Genomic DNA, 20,388 nt, shown 5'->3' on the forward strand with positions numbered 1-20,388 from the left:
TGTGAACCCGGGTCTCTGACGTGACAGCTTCTGCTGTTAAGCCTGCAATACGCTGCTTCCCAAACATATCAACATATTCCCCAAAACTCAGGGAAGTGTTTCCATACATTAAATTTGCAAAGTGAAAATAGTGACTTTATCCCTTTATACACAAGTTTAAGTCGTTAAGTATTTATCATATGTAATCCTATAATATCAAGTATTTGTTATATATAAATCATTAAGTATTTAGTATTTCACTAAAAGCAGTAGACTTCAAAAATGAAATTCAGGAAACTTTTCACTAATACCTTTCTTACACACCATAACCATCAAAACCAGAGCTGTGAAGGCACTAATTCCAAACATGAAGGCACAAAGAGAACAGGCCGACTGCTAACTACGGAGTGAAAGGTGCTGGTTTTCACACATATTTCTATACATAAAGAATTAAATGAGGTACTGATGAGACAGAATTATCATACAATTTTATAAGCACTCAAATTAATATGCCAAACAGAAAAGAAAACAATGCTTTCTATATTCGTGTGTATTTTTCATTTAAAACGCTGGGTAACTATAATGTTATATGGAAAGAGAGGTTCAAAATAGGATGTTTCCTTTACATAAAAAGAAAGCTACTGACCAAAGGCAAAGGAGCAGATGAGGAAAGATGACCTTTAAATATCATCGGACCACAATCGAATCCTTAGCAGTAGAAAAAGAAAACTGAAATTGGAAGCAAATCTTCAACGTTAAATGTGAACTAAAACAATACAGACCCAGGGGCGTATGGGTGGCTCAGCCGGTTGAGCGCCTGACTCCTGGTCTCAGCTCAGGTTGTGGGTTCAAGCCCTGTGCGGGGCCCCACGCTGGTGTGAAGCCTATTTGAAAAACAAACTGAAAAACTAAACCTAAACAAACAAACCAGATCCGGGCTTTATACACACAAAACAAGAATTTTTAGTTAAACGGACCTTAGAAGAAATTCAGTGACTTGATACTTAATGCAGGATTCTAAGTCATTATGCTAAGTTAATACGTCAACTGTTGAATAATCATGAAAAGCACAGAAAACAAGAGGGATAGATTTCCTGAGTCATGAGGTCACACGGGCTACTAAAAGTTTGACTCAAATGTGTTCGGGCTAGCCTTAGAACGGAGTAAGGTCCTAAGTCCAAGGGGAAATCTGGGCTTCCCACGTTAAGAGAAGACCACAGGGATAAATCAAAATAAATTTAGAATGCCTTTGAGTTCAATTTATATTCTGACTGAATGTGTTATAAATATAATTTCTTCAATATGGATAATATAAAATGAAGTAAAATACAAGTAGCAAAATGTTATTTACATAAGATGATTTAAAATTTGTGACCAAATCACCTGGAGGGTTTGTTAAAACACATGTTGCTGAGCCCCACCCTTAGAATTTCTGATGAGAAAGTGAGGGGCTGGCCTGGGAGTGCCCACACGACGCTGATGCTGCTGGCCTGGGGACACACTGGGAGAACCACCGACTTAAATAACTACTCAGAATTTGTGAGCTGGCACAGAACTCCCTCTTGCCTACGTCCAGCTTATACACAAGTACAAGTATTCACTATTATGTACCATGGGCAGTTCACAGACCGCACTCTCAAGCGCTGTGTGTCTGAGAACGGCACGCAAGGAGGTCTGCTAGAGATGCTGTGAATGGCTTGCATCCATCAGGATGAAGCAAGTCGTAGTAAGAGTGATGCTTTTTCTCCTGTAAACAAACACACACACACACACACACAACAACCCTGGATGGCTCAAGCAACTATGAAGGAGAAGTACACCACAATTTTTTTGTCCGCTAATGACAACATGAAAGTGAAGAGTAGGGCCCTGGAGGAAAGATGTCACTAGAAACTCTTGACTTTCTCAATTCAAATGAAGAACTCTTGTCATACAGTACAATTTGGTTACGTGTGTTTCCTTCTAGGCTAGGCTGTGAAATGCCTGGACACAGAGTATTTATTTTTGTGTACACTGTGCATTTTTCTATTTTACTGTCTAGCAGAGTGCCCATGACCCAGAAAGAGGGGAGTAAACATTGGCTGAAACTAATGGACAAGAAATTCAGTTAAAACCCTTTATTTAGCTAGTGAAATAAAATGTTCTGAATTTTCCTTTTCATGTAAGCTCAGCCTCTCCATCATCTGGCACGCCTTAAAGGGAAGGCACAGGGATACCGCAAACTCTTTTCTTTGGTAAATCTGTACCGAGGTCCTACTACAGTCGGCCATGATTCTAGGTTCTGAGATGCATAGTAAGCAACAAGCAAAACAGTCCCTGTTTGATGGCACTCCTGTTTTAACCAGGAAAACACACAGATATGTCAAGTACAGGGCTGGCTGGTGAGTGCAGGGAGCAAAAGAAATAGAGCAACATGAAGGCCAACAAGCCTGTGGACCAAGAGGGGCTGCACAGAGGAAGCAACCTCCGGGCTGAGAGTCCAACACAGCGCAAGCTGAAGCCTGTGGTGATCTGGCAGGAGCGTCCCAGGCAGGGACACAGCAAAGGGACCGTGTGCGGGGGCAGAGGGGCAGCGGTGCATGGCTGCCAGAAACTTTCATCATTTCACAACCAGTGCAGTGCCGAACAGCTAACACATAAAGGGGATTCCCAATCCTCAAGGGTAAGAACAATTCTCTAAGCTCAGGGGCAACCTCTAAGCAAGTCAGAGCGGTCCATAAACATTTTTGTGCTAAGTCATGTTCACACACACTGAACACAGGCACTCAGACAAGGCACAGGTGTGGGAGTTTTTCAAGGCTCACCACCACACCAAAGTGTTCTGGGAAGGAAAAGGAGATTAAGGCGCCTGGGTGGCTCAGCCATTAAGCATCTGCCTTCGGCTCAGGTCATGATCCCAGGGTCCTGGGCTTGAGCCCCACATCCGGCTCCCTGCTCAGCGGGAAGCCTCCTTCAGAGGTCAGCATTTTAATGACATATAAAGAGGGTGAGAAATTTTCTTTAAAGTAACTTCTACCACCCAACGGGGGGCTCTACCAACTGAGCCAGGCAGGTGCCCTGAAGAGGAGAAATTTAAATTGGGATAAGCGGAAGAAGAGTGGTAGGCTACCATTAAAGTAATTCATAAACGAAAGTTACGTACCCTTGGGGAAAATAAAATGTTTCGGTAGCATTTACTACTACCGGTGGAATGATAACTCATGTACCACAGGAGTGCAACTTCCTGCAATACTTTAAAAACAAATAAAGTACCCCATGTCATAACACAGAAGGTGACTCCACACCAACGTCCTGCTCTTGCCTCGGGACCTTCTGCATTAGTGATGGCTCACATTTGCAACGTCTCACCAAACAAGAACATCTTGATAAACTACCCCACAACCCTAACCCTAGCCCTAACCCTCCCTCTCACCAGCCCCACGATTCAGGAATAATGTCATCACCCAGGACACTGCAAGTTCACTAAACACACACCGATGAGTGGTGCAAACACAGAACTATCAGGAAGTCATCTCCTTCCAACGCGGGAGCAGCAGCTGGAAAAGATGCCGCGACCTCTGAAAGGTTCTAACACGGACCAATCTGAGTTTTGGAACCGTGGTCTCTTGCGTCTACGATGAACCGCAGAGCGCTCTTCCTATACGCAAGGTATTCTAAGTTCTCCGTGAGCGTCTCCTAACTCACTTCACAGACCCACGGAGTGGCTACTGTTACTCTCAGGCACAGAAAAGCTGCCCAAGCTAGCAGGCAGCGGACTGGGGACTCCAGCTCTCCCGAACCCGTGGTCTTGAGGGCTGCGCTACAAGCACAACCAACCTTCACTGACAACTTTCAAGAAACCCCACAGCTGCAGCCGTGTCCACACAGAGGGACTCCCACACTTGAATGCCTCTCAACAAGGTCAACTCAGGTCGTTCTCCTCCACCAACTAGACACAGACACTTCACAAAATACGTCCCCATATTCTGAGTGGATTTCCCTTTCAACGACAATTGCATCTGCTCCTCAAACAGAACTAAGGCAGACTTTCACACTTCAGGACTCGGTTTTAGCAGCGGCCTCCAAACCGGTCTTCATCGCCGACCACATTCAACGCGGCAACGTCATCTGGCCTCGCTTCCTCCGAGGCCGGGGCTCTCTGACTCAGGCCTCCCTGAGGCCCACAGCGGAAGTCCTCGAATCATTCCGGGGTTACTGACGGCCCTAGACAGGCAGGCAGTACAGGCTGCTGCCTCGGTCCTGAGCTCGCAGCCACCCTCACTCCCAGCCCTCAGCACACAGTGTCCCCCACTCTCTCTGCAGGCCTCCGCATCCCCTCCAGGGGGATACCACTTCCCCAGAAGGACTTTGCCCGCTGATCACTGCCTCTCCCACGGCATCAGGTCCCTGCTCTGTGGTAAGAGGATTCCATCATGCTGTTGATGCAGCAATCCACTCAGTGTCGATCCTCCCAGCTGCACGCCTCACTCAGTCCGTCTGTCCAGTCCCACGCAGTGTCACGCATTTTCACCCCCACATACAGCCCCATTGCTCCCACTTGCAGCCTGTGTCCTCCTCGCCTCCACTGTTTTTTTATATTTATTTTTATTATTTTTGATTTATTTTTTCAAAATATTTAATTTATTTATTTGACAGAGAGAGCATAAGCAGGGGGAGCAGCAGGCAGAGGGAGAGGCAGGCTCCTCGCTGATCACAGAACCCGACATGGGGCTCGACACGGGGTCTGATCCCAGGACCCCTGCGTCATTACCTGAGCCAAAGGCAGACACTTAACCAACTAAGCCACCCAGGAGCCCCTAGCCTCCACTGTTTTTATCCACTGAAATCCTACTCTATTCTCACACTATAGCTTTGGGAAATTTCCTCAATTCTATCCCATGAATAAGGCTTTTCCTCACCGATGTACTGAAATCGCACTTGTTTTTGTTTTTTACTGCAGACTGTCTTGAATTTGCTGTTTTACACTGAGTTTAACTATAGAGCAGGTAGTAGCATGGGAAGAATTTATAATTCTGCCCCAGAATATAGAAAAAGAGGTCTCAATTTTTTCCTAAATGGGTGTGCTCAATTTTCAAGGTTGATCAGGACAAACATGGCAACAGCAACTGGAAACTGCCACTGGGGTTAGTGATACTATCATCTGCAGACATGTAGCTTCCAAACACAAGGGCGCTCAATCAAGTACACGCACCCTGGACTAGTCAGCGGTTCTGCGTCCACAGACAAGCATCTGAAATTTACACGCTCGATCTCATACGTCCCTAACAGTCCCTACTGAAATCCTGCCCTGAATAAAACTTCAGGTAGACATACGTGAAACAGTTGTCATGTACAATCAATATTAAGTATTATTGTCACTGTTTTTTGTGGCTTCAATAACACAAATGTGGGGCAAATATTTATAAATGTACGAGTAGAGGAAAACGCAGTTTATAAAATCAAGTTTTGGTAGAAGAAATAGGATTTCTCCTCAGTTTCTGTTGCAACAGTTTTACTCTCAGGGTGAAAACTGACTTCAAGCACGCAGCCCCAGGTCATGAGGTCAAGGCTGTCATTCTTGTGTGCAGGCCTAGAAGCTAAAAAGATTATGAACATACTGATTAAAATCTGCTTCACAAAAGCAAGAGTGGTGACCAGTCCATTTCTGTTTCTCCTTCAAGTCAGGGTGTACTCCTGGGTCACACGGGTAGCGACGAGAGTCTTCTGCTGAACCAGTGGTCGTGCTGGGAAGCCCAAAGCCCTGGCACCACTTACCTGCACTCCGGGTCCCCAGCCACGATGTTCACGTCCCCTTCCCAGCACACGCCGCACTGCGCTCTCATCTCTCCCTAGACCCCTGCCCTTCCCGAGAGGCCCAATGTCTGAAAGAAGCACGGGCCTCTCTTGTCCTGGTCTCCCCACAGCTGACCACTGCCGCCACACACAACCAGTCCGTGGAGCTGAGATGAGCAAACCCTATCCGTGTAAAGAATGACTGATCGGTCTTATCAGGTCACATCTACCAGATTCTCAGTTTGTGCTTTTATAAATCACAGATTTGTTAAGAGTTGGTAACATTTTACAGAATTTTTATATTAAATAAGTGTTCTATAAAATGATGGATTCCACGTGTCAGTTTGTATAGACTTTATTCCAGTAGGAAACAGGGTAACATTAAAACAGCAGTAAGGAAGCAGACCTCTCGGACTTGTGTGGTTCTGAGCTCACATTCTAGAGTCTCCTGTCTGGTGGCAGCACCACCTGCGGGCCCCTCAGACGCACCATCTCAGCTCCCACTCCACCTGCTGAGTCACAGTCTGATTTTAACAAGTCCCCAGGCGAACCCTCTAACTACCACACACCAAGAACCACCTACCTATAATACAGAAAACTAGTAAGGCTGGCTTGTTTCTATCAAACTCTTTCACAGAGCGACCTACCATTAGCTCAAACTTGACCAACACCACAACACTACCATTCAGGGGATTTGTCGGTTAAAAAAAAAAAAATCACCGTTGATGCATTCCAAATGCAAGTATGATTTCAGCTCTCCATTAACACTCTAGAAAGACAGTGGAGTTCTGAGAGAATGGCAGGAGGGACCTATGGTCAATTCTTGGACCCTATACTTACTATCTTTCTAACCTTGTGCAAGTTCCCTCACCTACTCAGTGCTCACTTTCCTCATCCACAAAGAGGACAGGAGCACTCTTGTCCATTAGTTGTAGAGAGGTTTTAAAAAAAAAAAAAGTACTTGACAGAGGGCAGAGCTTATAGCTGGTACTTTAAAAAGTCAGTTCCCTACTCTTTCCTGGAATAGTTGTGGAATTTTGTTCCAATAATGTACTTAACTTACTAAAATTCACACACAATGCAAAGAGACAGGTTGATCAGTAAATAAATCTGGGTCTCAGAGCTGAAATGATCAGATAACAAAACAGTGAGCCCACAGGTTTGCCCTTCCATGACAGAAGGGCCGTAAAAAAAGGTCCTGTTTTTGGTGGCCTCCCAAACTCTTCAAGATGAAGCTCAGACTTCTCGGCTGATCACACAAAGGCCTTCTGAGGACGTCCACCGTCCCACCACGAGTTACGTAACTGGGAGTTTCAAGCTCCCTCGCCTTCCCTTTCCTTGGGCACACGTCACCTCACGCTCACCTACTAAAGCTCGGGTCCTGCATTCAGCATTCTGTACCAGCACCTCCAGCCCCCCCACACTGGTTATTACAACTGCACCTGACGCGTCTCCCTCCTGTAAGAAAACATGCTCAGGTCGCATCACGCCCTGTAAGCTCCTTTACGCCACGGCTTCTGGGCTACCTCTCCCCGAATCTGTTCCCCAAACATCCCTCCGCAACTCTGAACTGGCTGTTGTGTGATGCGTGGAACATTCTTCTCTTTCCCCCAGATACCTGCATGGCTCTCGGCTCACTCACATCTCTGCTCAATTACAGGACACCTGGACTAGAGACGCTAACGCAGCACCACCTCCCTCTACCCCCAGCCAAGTGCTCTCTGACCTGTAACTGATTTTTCTCTTGCCATTTTTAACTATGCGACACACTGTCCGTTTGTGGATACTCTGTACTCTCATGGGCTATCAGAGTGCGTGGCACACGGTGGCCATTCAGTGTTTGTTGAGGGAATGAATGAGCGCTTGGCTTCTAAGCTGCCTTCTCTAGCCTCCCAACCGCCTTCACACTGTCCTCTCCTCGCTCAGCACTCAGTGCTACGCCTGCCGTAACATTCACTGTTGTCGTTATACGGGGAAACCTGTCCTAACTTGACTCTGCAATCTCAGTGGCCATGAGAGTGCTTGGTACAAAGTAGGGCATGTGGTATTTGTGGAAGGAATAAGTGAGAAAGGGAACAATTGTCTCAAGGTGAAAATGACTTTGTTAAAAATCATTTTCATGTTGGGGGCGCCTGGGTGGCTCAGTCAGTTGAGCGCCTGACTCTTGATTTCGGCTCAGGCTGTGATCTCAGGGTCCTGGGACTAAGCCCGGTGTCGGGCTCCATGCTCAGCACAGAGTCTGCTTGTCCCTCTGCCTCTGCCCCTCCACGTGCATGCATGGGCGCGCCCCCTCTTTCTCTCTCTCTCAAATAAATAAATAAGCAAAAACTTTTAAAAGTTTTTAAAAATTTTCATCTTTGTGACAGCTGAAAGAACTAACGTCCTAGAGGAAAAGGCCAAGTAGAAGCTCAGAGAACTTTCTAGAATACAACCCTTTGAACTTTCTTCAGTGCAACTGGAGTCTTTTATATTTTAACTTAATAGTTCAGACTTTCGGTAAGTAAATTTATGAAAGAGCAGTTTCTTTAAGTTCAGACTTTAGAATGCTTAAAGAAACTACCTTTGAAAAAATATTTGACCTAATATGAGCTCTGCTACCTCCTCTATTTATTGTTGCAGGATTTTGTTTTATTTCACTGATGCTGCCTATATATGGTAGTCAATGGATATCATTTTTAAAGAATTAGCATTTTAATCTTTCACACAAATATTCCTCTTATGAGTCATAAAATTACTGTAGCAATAGAGTAACCAGAAGTATTTGGAAATCAGTGGGAAAGACAAAAATAATGTTCTAACACTATCCAGAGAAGAAATAAAACAGGCATCTATTTTTTTCTTAAATGTAAATAACTGAAACTTTTTCTCATCCTCTCTATTCCAAAGCTGAGCAAAGTTTCCAAAATTCTACAAATAATCACTGAAAAGAGAGTTGAACATGGACACTTCTATTTGTAATAACAACTTATGTCCAGAGAGAGCTGGCAACAAAGACGCTCACACGTCAACTTTTTTCTTTATATTCTTCAACAATATCCTCTGACTCTTCGAAGTTAGTCTGTTGGTTAAAATAACAGAACATTAGGTTCAATATTTGCACAAAAATCTTCTTAACTTCCAGAATTCAAATGAACTTCACTTTCCCGAACAATTCCTTCAAAAACTGCTAGATTTTTAAAAACATCTGTTATTTGTGCCCTAAGATCAGGTCCAGGGAGCTCCACAACCTTGAGTCTGTCCACGTCTCGCCTTCCGTACAAGACAGCCGCTAACACAAAGCAAACAAAGACAGGAAGGAAGTACTCATCTGAAAATGGAGCCCTACGAGAAATACTGACCTCGAGCTACTAGAAGACGGAGAAATGCTCCATACCGACCTTCCACCATGACTGCTGGGATTTCTTCAATAAAGCAATGAAGAAAAGGAATACTTTTAAAAATGCTGTAGATTGCAGAGGCCAATACATGAATATGTAAACACAACCCTCAACTTCAGGATAACCGACTTGAAAGTTTTCTTATGTATTTGGAGACTTGGGCGACCCTTTCCCTGGGGGTTTATTTTAGACTCAGCATTAAGAAAGACAATTTATCAGCCAACATCTATTGTTCCATTTGCCAAATGCTGCTGCCTTGCCCAAGTAATTCTAAGTTTTACTATTACTTAGAAAATATTTTTAAGTTAAGAGTCATGACTGGAGTCGGTTAACACTAAGAGCGATCCCCAGCGGACAGAGGGAAAGGCGCCCACCGTCACAGCACCACAGGGGCCACCGGTGGCCCTGCCAGGAGCCACGCGCCGGGACGCAGCGGAATCCCGAAGCCACGGCCATCAGACAGTGCCGCGTGCGGTGCGTGACAGGGCAGAACACCACGGGAGAAGGCACGGTACCGGCAGCTACGGTCATACGCAAGCCGCCGGACACGCTCCCTGGATTACGGTTTCCACTCCCCAGCCCTCTGGTCTTCATGGCCACCACGCACTGTCCACTCACAGCAGTCCTTCATGACTGACTGCTCCATGGTTTTACATTAGAAACACGGTTCTTCTTTCCATATTACTAACCATTCTTCAGGAACTTAACTATCAAATCAGTCAAGACACAAACTATGTGAAATAAACCAAGTTTCCTGAGAATTAGTTATACTGGTTCTGATTATTATGCTTTTGTTTTTTACTATTTTCCCTTTTCCTGTGGCCTTCTTTTCTTAATATACATACATTCCAAAAAGAAAACAACTTCGGTTTAAAAAAAGGTATTTGGAACAGGAGCTTGAGAATAACTAATAAAATACACCGTCTCTCTTACTCCATTGACTGCTCTGACTTTGGGCTTTGTCACAGTTATAGTCCTGTTTGATATACTTTAGTGTATCTCATTCCATTTGTTATGACTTTAGGTTAACAAAATTCCCATCTTGTAACAGTCAAGAACGTTCACAAGAATCAAAAAAATTTTAACTCAAGTAGGAGAAGAAAACCATATTTTATATAACACTCTACCATCTATACCAGAGAATCTCTAAGAATCTAAACGCCAGAAGTTAACACATGACTTGGGTAAGGGCCAATGACCCGTATTTGTCGATAAAAAATTATTTTAGGGGTGCCTGGGTGGTTCAGTCAGTTAAGCGTCTGCCTTTGTCTCAGGTTGTGGTCCCAGGGTCCTGGGATCGAGCCCCACATCAGGCTCCCTGCTTTGTGGGGGAGTCTGCTTCTCCCTCTGCCCCTCCCCCTGCCTGTGCTCTTTTGCTCTTTCAAAAAAATAAATAAAATCTTTAAAAAAGTAAATAAAAATAAATTTATTTTAAATGAAGAATGGCTACCTGTTAACATAAATGGAGTAAAATGTGAACTACGGGATCAGGTGACATTTACTTATCATGTACGCTGTATATACCGAGCACTGTGTCTGCTGCTGATCTGTGACCGCGCACCCATCACCGGCCGTGTCACAGGGACTGCGGCATTCCATCTCCAGGACAGCCCCATGCTAGTCCTCTTCTTCCCATCTCCCAAGTGAGGGAACGCAGCACAGGGACTTCCTGCAGCTTGTCCAAGATCTCGCAGGCAGGGAGTGACAGGTGGGGTTCAAACCGTCATCCAGCCGACCCTTACTCCCTGCCCCTTCTCCACTCACTCCAAAGAGGAAGAGCAGAACTCGAAGCCGGTGAGCCACAGCACAGGAAGCAGGAATTACCAGCTCCGAAACCTGCCGTCAGCTCTGCAACTTTGTTCCACACGCCTTTACCCTTTCTCTGCTTTTTAAGGTTAAAAACCTCTCATCTACCTTTTAACCTGTCCCTTTCCCATTTCACATCCACTCTCAACCATCATTTTTCTGGGGAACCATCTCTCTGCCCTGCTAGTTTTCGGTGCCAGTACAGAGACTGCACAACGCGGGCGGACAGGGAGGCAGAGCAGCACCCCTCCCCCGGCGTGCTTCTGAACGTCTTCCGCCACCGCAAAGAAGGTGCTGAGCACATTCCTCTAGCATGCATCATCTTTCTTGATCAAGTGGGCACCTGCTCCACCCACCGTGACGTATTCCCCAGGAATTCCACGCGGGTGTTGGGAACAGGGAACTCTGAAAGTGCTGCGCTGCCAGATCTGGACACTAGCCAAATAAATGCCTCACTTTAAAACATAAAAACAACAAATCCTTTAAAATGTACCTGTAAGAAGACATTTGACTTTGGAGTGTTACCAAAGGTATAATTTTAAAAAGCAGAAAATAGGGTTACCGCTTAATTTAAATCAAGGCTTATGATTTTTAATGGTTCTGAACAGTTAGCAGCCCGCTGGCATCAGGTTATCTCTGGATCATCACAGAGTGTACTTTCTTGACTTTACTCCTGCTTTGAGACTCAGCTATCTTGCGGGTCACCGTTAACAAACGACTACTAAAAATTTAGTATCTTCATATAGATAAAGCTGTTTAAAGGAGGACTATCACTTTTCTCTCCCCAAGTCCATATTTCCTAATGTCTAACACAAAAGTCACTAATGTTGCCAAACTCTCAGTATGTAGGACTATTTTATATAGATTCCAACCAGGCATGGAAGGGCTATTAATTCGCTTAATAGAATTTCTAAAGGGCAATCATCTCAAGTAATTTAAATAGTTTTTTTTTTAAAGAAATCTCTACCCAGGGTGCCCAGGTGGCTCAGTTAACGTTTGCCTTCAGCTCGGGTCATGATCCCAGGATCCTGGGATCGAGTCGCGCATCGGAGTCCCTGCTCAGAGGGGAGTCTGCTTCTCCCTCTTTGCCCCTACTCATGCTCTCTCTCTGCTTGTGTTCTCTCTCTCTCTCTCTGTCAAATTAAAAAAAAAAAAGAAGAAAGAAAGAAAAAGAAAAACTAATCTCTCCCTGAAACGTGGGGCTGGAACTCCTGACCCCGAGATGGAGAGTTGCACACTCCACCGAATGAGCCAGTCAGGTACCCATCATCTCAAGTAATATAGGACAGGGCTTATATATACCATTATATAGGTCCATATTATATATTTTAATGTAAACTAAAATAAGACTATTACTGGGGCGCCTGGGTGGCACAGCGGTTAAGCGTCTGCCTTCGGCTCAGGGCGTGATCCCGGCGCTATGGGATCGAGCCCCACATCAGGCTCCTCTGCCGGGAGCCTGCTTCTTCCTCTCCCACTCCCCCTGCTTGTGTTCCCTCTCTTGCTGGCTGTCTCTCTCTGTCGAATAAATAAATAAATAAATAATTTTTAAAAAAAGGCTATTACTGAATTACTCAAATTTCCTTTTAGTTGTTTTTTTTTTTTTTAAGATTTTTATTTATGTATCTAAAGAGAGCACGTCCCAGGTGGGGTGAGGGGCAGAGGCACAGGGAGAGAGAATCTCCAGTAGACGCCCTGCGGAATGCAAAGCCGACTCCCTGAGATCACGACCTGAGCAGAAACCAAGAGTCTCCAACACAGCTGACTGCACCACCCAGGCTCCTCTCAGTTTTCTTTTCCTCTTTTCAAATTCCTTTTACAAGGTTCACTGTCATTTATTTGCCAATTAAATGGACAGTTAAAGATAGAAATTAATCTACGTTACAGAATCTAGTAAGTCATGCCTCTAGAACCCTTTCCAGGTGTTTCACTGGCAAATACGTGATTTCTCAATTATATATATTAACTGGCGGCCAATTACAAACCATGGGTAACCAGTGTAGCAATAAAATCCATCATTTCAACCTCATATTTTGAAAAAGGAGTTAAAACAGAAGTAAACTGATCACTTTGTTAACTGAATTAGACTGAATGCAAGAAATAGGATTTCATAACGTCTTAGAATTAGAATTTTAAAAGACCAGTCAGTATGGTGAACCATTAAAAAATTAGACAGAGCAGGTCTGGAGAGTCTAAAGAAAATGACCGTGTTTTAAGGAAGTGGTCTGATTAGAAACAGACCAGAACACAGAGCTAGATTCATTCTTTTTTAAAAAAAGCAAAGCCAGAAAGTTTTTATTTAAATAATTAACGATAAAAATGTAAATCCAGTTGAATTCAGGACGACTGACCCAGTGTAGTGCTTCAGAAGAGACCTGCGGGTTTTCTCTTTTATCTGAAGTTTCAGATTAGCAAATTCAGAAGGTATTCCCTTCAGGGTGAGAACTGTAAATACCGAGGCTTAGCTGGAAGCCATTTGCTGCTTTGTTACAGCAAGTGCCCTCAAAATTCACTGAAATACCCCCACAATTCTCCTTGCTCACTCATTGTCTCCAGGCTCTAAAAGATGCTTATCCAAGCACAGGTGAGTATCTCACGGAGAAACCTGACAGAGAGAAGGTCCTTCCCTCTGGCAGCGGTGGTTTGAGAAACGGGGCGACCTCCCTGCAGAGAGCACGGCCCCCACGCCGCGTGGGTGCTGCCAGAGGGAGGAAGGGGGCCCCTGGCCTGAGACCTCACCCCGGACAGCAGTCATTCTACAGGAGTGTGAGGTATAGCAAGACTACAGGGCTCGTGACACTCATTTTAGAGCATTTCAAGACCGTGTCAAAGTCCTGTTTGTTCTTGAAGGGGCACTAACCTGGAAGAAACGAAAGACAAGACCGAGTGCGTGAGCCTCAGCCGCTGGCAGTGCTCAGCCGCGCGGCAGCCTGGGCCTGGCTCGGGCCAGCTCTGCGCCACTCGTACCAGTGACCAGATTCACGATAATCCACACTTACAGGAATTTTCATCTCTCCTTAATTTAACGTCTTACTCTCATTCTGAAACTCTGGTGACTCCCTTTCGTTTTTAGGATCAGTTTTTGGTTCTGGGTTAAAAAAACACTTGTTAGTTTTACCACATCCATCTCTTCCTTTCTTCACCCTCAGACTGTCCGACCAGTCCATTACAGACAATGACCTTCAGTGCCCTCCTTCGGTAACCCCGCTCCTGAAGGCGCAGTGTGTTTTACGGCCTGCAGAACCTCCTTCAGCAAACACCCCCACGCCCGCCTTCTGCGCAAGCAGCTCCCCAGTGCGCCTCCTGGGCATTCACAGGTCCTGTCCCCCCGCTGGCTTGGAGGCTCTTCTCTGTCACTTGTCCCAACCCTGCTTCTCGCACAGCAGAGTAAGAGGACGGGCTCGGGAGCCCCGTGACCAAGCAGTGGGTCTTGGCTTCGACCACTGACCAGCTATGTGATTTTGGAAAAGTTACTTAAGTTTTCTCAGAAGGAGAGAGAGAATGATAATAACAGCATAGAACTCCGGGCGCCTGAGTGGCTCAGTCGGCTGGGTGTCTGCCTTCAGCTCAGATCATGATCCCAGGGTCCTAGGATAGAGTCCTGTGTAGGCCTCCCTGCTTGGCAGGGAGTCTGCTTCTCCCCCGCCCTCTCCCCCTGCTTGTGCTCTCGCTCATAAAATAAATTAAAGAATCTTAAACAAGCAAACCAACCAACCAGCACGAACCTCAACGGGCACTGGGAGGGTTAACCAACAGAGTCCAAGCAGAGCCCAGCGGAATGCCTGAAACGGCTCACTCTTCCCACTAACTCCCTCCTCCTACCACGGATACAGGCCCGTGTCTCTCTGACGGGGCTTGGCCCATTTCAGGCCGGTTCTGTACCTCCGAGCTTCTGTCCATACATGCCTCCACCCCTAAGACCACTCTGCTCCAATTGTCCCTACCAACGTCACCTCTGTTTACCAAACACAACTACAAAGAAGCATGCCTGCTAATTTACATGCAGCGTATAAAACATATATTTTACAAAAGAGTTGCAAATATAAACATAAATATTCTGAAGCCCACTAAAACCAATCTGATATATACTTTTGATTTTAAACATAAATTTGAATACAAATTCTCCCTACTTCCTCAGGCCATTACCATTAGAAAATTTAATAAGAAAAAAAAAAAATAAACCAATGTTCTAAAAGAATCACAATCAACCCTGTTAGATGCAAAATGCCTAAATCTTCCAAAATAAACCTTAAATTAATGAGTTATTTATTACTAGTTTCCAAGGCATAGTTTTAGGTGGAGTGTGACAGAATGAATAATGTGAATCATCTTTGGACTATAAATACAAGACAGCTTTCACAATTTTTATTTGGAAATTCGATGATTAAAAAAAACCTAGATGTCAAGTAAAAATATTAGTCACATACTTGCATAATATTTTGCCTTGAAACTTTTGATTTAAATATCACATACAACACAGATTCTGAGAATAAATAAATATATTCTTATTAAAATAAGCTAAAATGGAAGATTTAGGGAATTAATCTTTTTTCAAGAGTTTATATAAAGAAAGTTTATGACAAGACAAGCTTAGTCCTGAATCTTGTGCCATTTTTGCTTTCAGCACTTAACTCTTCAGAATTCAAGTGTTCAGCCCACCAAAGGCAAGAACAGAGTTCCAGAACAGCAGAAACGCTCCACACACTGGCATCATCTCTGGGGGCAGAAGGACATAAAAAATTCTATGAGCTCTCTTAGGCGAGGAGGAGCCCTTTGTCAACCCGTTGTCTGGACCCCCATACGCTGGCAGCCCCTTCCCAAAGGCTGCTGTCTGAGAACATCTACAGGGCAGCTGTCCACGCTGTGGTCAGTGTGCTGGACAAGGAGGATGGACACGCTGAGAAGAAAGCCATCGAGGCCCCAGGGTTGCCCGTTACTGTGGCTGCCACCTGTGCTCGGAACCAGGGCACTCAAGCAAAGGGGGTTAAGTGTGGGGCGCAGGCGAGTGATCAGAGCTCCAGCCCAAAGGCTCCAGTCCCTGCTGCCAGGACTGGGGCTGCATCTTCCCAGAGAAGGGCCGCCTTTTCCCACTGTGCACAAAGATGCATAATGGGGTTAACTTTGGCCTTGGGCCCACATAACAAAGGTATCTAAGGGACTAGAGAAGTAACTAAACCTTTACTGAGTTCCTGTTCTGCATAGAACTGTAAAAAAAAGCTTTATACTTACTCATTTATTTCCTTTAATATTTCCCGCTCTCTAGTAATGGGCATTATAATCCGCATTACGAAGATGAGAAAAACAGCAGGTTTAAAAACATTGCCAAATAAGAACAAAGATTCGTATTTGGGTCTGTTGTCTGTGAAAAGGGTAGAAATGTGTTCAATAATACAACTAGATCTCAGAAAGATGCTTGGCGTTTATACGCTGCTACCTTCCAGCTACTTTCAAGGCAGAATAAATAAGTACTTTAAAAGGTAGTTAAGAGGGGCGCCTGGGTGGCTCAGTCGGTTAAACGTCTGCCTCTGGCTCAGGTCAGGATCCCGGAGTCCTGGGATGGAGCCCCATGGGAGGCTCCCTGCTTGTCCTTCTGTCCCTCCCTCTCCCCCTACTCATGCTCTCCCCCTCTTGCTCACTCTTTCTCAAATAAATAAATAAATAAACAAACAAACAAATAAATAAATCGTAGTTAAGAGCACCATAGCTTCACTTCCCATCCAAACCACAAAGGGAAGAAAGCAAGCTCCAACTCTAGGACAAAAGAGAGCACAGAGTCACACACAAGCCCGCCAACACCAACCAAACGAGGAACCTGAGATACTGACCTCAGAACTGACACTTTCCAAGTGCTGGCTTTTGGCTGGCAGCCCCTCTATGAGTTAATGACTAAACAAGGCCTGGGTAAAGCACACTCATGTGAAAAGGCAGGCCTCCCACAGAAAAACCAGATAGAAATGACCTGCCCCCATGCACCGGTTTCCTTAAAAGAATAATTACCATTTTCTGCAGAGACTCCTGCACGTGCACAAGCCTTCGTCAGTGTGTTGGGACCACAGTGTCTCACTCACCTGAGGCCGAGGTCATCAGACTCTGCTGCACTGGGGGGCTGGTGGGCGCCGTGACACTCATCTGGGAGAGCATGGCCTTCCTGGGGTCCTGCCACGTTGTCGTCTGGTCGATGTGACTGAGACACAACAAACCACCGTGTGAGACAACACACACCAGGTCCTCGGAGCCCCAGCCCCACCTCCCAGAGCGGAGCAGGTGGTGCTCTCCCGCAGCCAGGCCCGGCTGCTCGCCCGCCCTTCCTCTGCCAACCTCCCTCACCCCTGCGCCACGAGGTCCACTCTCATTTCCCACATCCTACCCGAGCAGATCTGAGAAACCACGCTTGCAACTTTGAGGGAAGGGAAACCATTTTCAGCTCGGGGACTATTATTATCTGCTTCTAATTTACAGATAAAAGGTAATTTATAAATTAATCATCCATGACAGCAGTCATGACCAAAACCCAAAATTCACAAGGGAACCACCCACTTTTTCCTCTGGGAGCAAAGAATGCCAATTAACACATACTTTTTAAATCTAAAGTCCCTTAGTAAAACACAAAAGGATGGAAAAGTCTTGTTATACGTATAGACTCCAAAGCCCAGACAGAATTTAAAACCTTCATCTGAAAGTTTTCACTGTCTTGTGACTGTCGAAGGTCTTTGTTAGTTGCTGCACAAAACATTTAACTGTTAAATACTGCATACTGTTAACTTACTACAAAATATCTTATTACACATGCATAGCAATTTGCTCATCTCTAAACCCAGATGACAAGGGTTAAAGACTGTGAACTGCACAACTCCCAGGCAGCTCACACAGCATCCAGTGTAGGATCATTCAGAAATACCAGTTTCCTTTTTCCAGCAAAGTTTGCCTCAGTGAAACAGAAACACTAAATATGTGAAACTGCTTAAGAAATTATCCTGAAGAAATAGCCAGAGAAGTATTCACACACCGATGTGAAGTTCTGTGTAATTTATAAAAGCAAAAATTTGAAAGCCAGCTAACATCTAATGGAAGGGATTGGCCGATTAAATAGTATAACGTATGACAGACTACAACACAGCTACTGAAAATCTCTTAGAAGAATACTTAATCACATGGAAAGTATTTGTAATACTGCTATTTATTTTTATAATACTGCTTTTTAAAGTCGTTTCTAAAACAGTATGTACGGTGTGAGCCTACATGTGTGTGTGCTGAAAACACAGGAATAAGGACAGCCATCAGAATGCTGTCACAGTGCTTATTTCTAGATGGCAAAATTACAGAACTCTGCTTTGCTATGCTAGGTTTTCCTATTATTAAAGATTTTATTTATTTGACAGACAGAGACAGCGAGAGAGAGAACACAAGCAAGGGGAATGTGAGAGGGAGAAGCAGGCTTCCCGCCGAGCAGGGAGCCTGATCCCAGGACTCTGGGATCATGACCTGAGCCGAAGGCAGATGCTTAACGGCTGAGCCACCCAAGCGCCCCTAGGTTCTCCTATTATTAAACAATCATAAACTAACATTACTTTTGAATGGGGGGTGGCCAAAAATAAAGGGTTATTTTTAAGAAGCCCCCTCCCCCTCAATCATTTTTTATATGACTGTTTAAATTTCAAATCTGAGTTCTGTCTTCTTGAATCATCTCATGTCAACGGTAAGGAGGTGACACTCTAGCACTAAACTTTCGTGAGATGGAGCTAGAATGGTCACACACCATTTACTTACTTACTTACTTACTGTAAGACAGTAAGAAAGGAGCGCTGCACTCTGGCTAGCGTGAACCTCAAGGATTATCCACTAGCAATGGGAGAATTATTTGGGTTCCCAGGCAAGAAGAAAGGGGATGAAAACAGAGAGAGGGGAACGTGGAGGGCCTGTCCGCCTCCAAACGGCAGTGGGACCTGTCCAGTCGAGGCTCCTGCAGACCAGCTAGAAATACTCAGAGTATTTATTTATACAGTGGAGCATACACTCTCTCCAGCCCTAACTGACCAGCACGCTCTCCCAGCAGTTACACACTTCTGAGCACGAGCACCAGCATTCGCTCCGGCCCAGACAAGGCAGGTGAAACCTTGTTTCTGTCCTGCCGTGGGAGCACCCCATCCCAGAAGACCAGGTCCTTGCCAAACCCAGTAAGAGCTCATGCTTCTTCCCTTTCAACCCTCCCTGAGCCACTGAACAAATAGAACCACAGAACATCTTCTAGACAGGCAGCATTTCTCATGATTACAGATATCAAGCGATGCGCACATGGTAATTAATACAGTCGTGTTGGAAAGAAGCTTACAATCCACAAGAACACAATTTAGAGAAATGCTAGGAAACCAGGAAAGGAAACGGCCGAGTGACTACTACCAGCTCTTAAATTTCAAAGTATGTGCCCCTGCCTACTCCTTGCCTCTGGTACTTCCTAAAATGCCCCTGCCTGTGAGGGGTACAGGAGAGGAAGGAGACAGACTGGAAGTGAGTTCAAGATCCTGACTGTAGATGGCTTTCTAAATACTCCACAGCTGCAGTTCTCTGAAAACTAAGCAATTCCACAAATCACACTAATCCGTTCATAACTGAAGAGGGCTCTACCTGAGGGGTGAGGAATATGGAATTTCATTCTGATGGAATATGGACACCAATCTGTACATTTGTTCTTAGAGTTTCCTCCTCCTTGAAATCAATCGGGGTTTGAATACAGAGAACATATAGTTTTACTACTCTCAGAAGATCAATTACTTCACTGAAATGTTATGTAAGCATACAAATGCTAAAATTTCTCTTCCTGAAACAGCTGTTAAGCCCCAGTAAGTTAGCTGAGAGCCCCATAAAGCTGTACTACGTTACCTCAGCTAAGGGTGCATTTACTTAAAAACATCTACACCTCTCAGTAATAAAGATGTCATCTAAAGTGTCCAACTATAAAAGCATGCACTTAGATGCCAAAGAAAATGCGAAATAAAATTAACTTAGATTTTGTCTTAACTTATTCTGTAAGATTAAATCATGAAAAACACGGTTTTATCCTAGTAAGTCAATTTGAAACAGTATACCCCAAAATATCCAGGCTTCCTTTTCATCGTGAGAACAAGAATCTTTATAAAAACATTTCATACTTCAAAGAAGTGTTCTTGCTAAGACCACATGAATAGTTTGCAAGGTCTGCTTTTCCCCTAGATATGTCATGGTACCTTTCCTCACCTCCTCTGGTCTTGGCTCTCATGTCATATTCTCAGAGAGGCCTTCCCTATCCATGTCACCTAAAACCTACCCTACCGAAACTTACACTCCCTCTTCTTTGCTTTTTTTCCCCCCGGATAATCCGTTATCATTACCTGACCTATTTTACTTTTTTGCCTGTTTCCTCCAACTAACAAAAGCTCCAGAGAAATAGGGACTTTTACTCATTTTGTTAACTACTACA

The 20,388-nt window shown here is 44.7% G+C and overlaps 1 protein-coding gene across 6 annotated transcripts in view; it reads right to left on the reverse strand.

The window, feature by feature from the left end:
• The window catches only part of YAP1 (Yes1 associated transcriptional regulator), a 114,226-nt gene that overhangs the window by 42,361 nt on the left and 51,477 nt on the right, over positions 1–20,388 (reverse strand). For all 6 annotated transcript variants that reach the window (XM_087868500.1, XM_087868499.1, XM_087868496.1 and 3 more), the window contains exon 3: positions 17,003–17,118. In XM_087868500.1, coding sequence (XP_087724626.1) covers positions 17,003–17,118 — 116 coding nt within the window. The remainder of the gene's footprint in view (positions 1–17,002; positions 17,119–20,388) is intronic.

This window comes from Ursus americanus, chromosome 16 (genome assembly GCF_024610735.1).
Source record: "Ursus americanus isolate L20-20 chromosome 16, mUrsAme1.1.p, whole genome shotgun sequence".
NCBI classification, from domain to species: Eukaryota; Metazoa; Chordata; class Mammalia; order Carnivora; family Ursidae; genus Ursus; species Ursus americanus.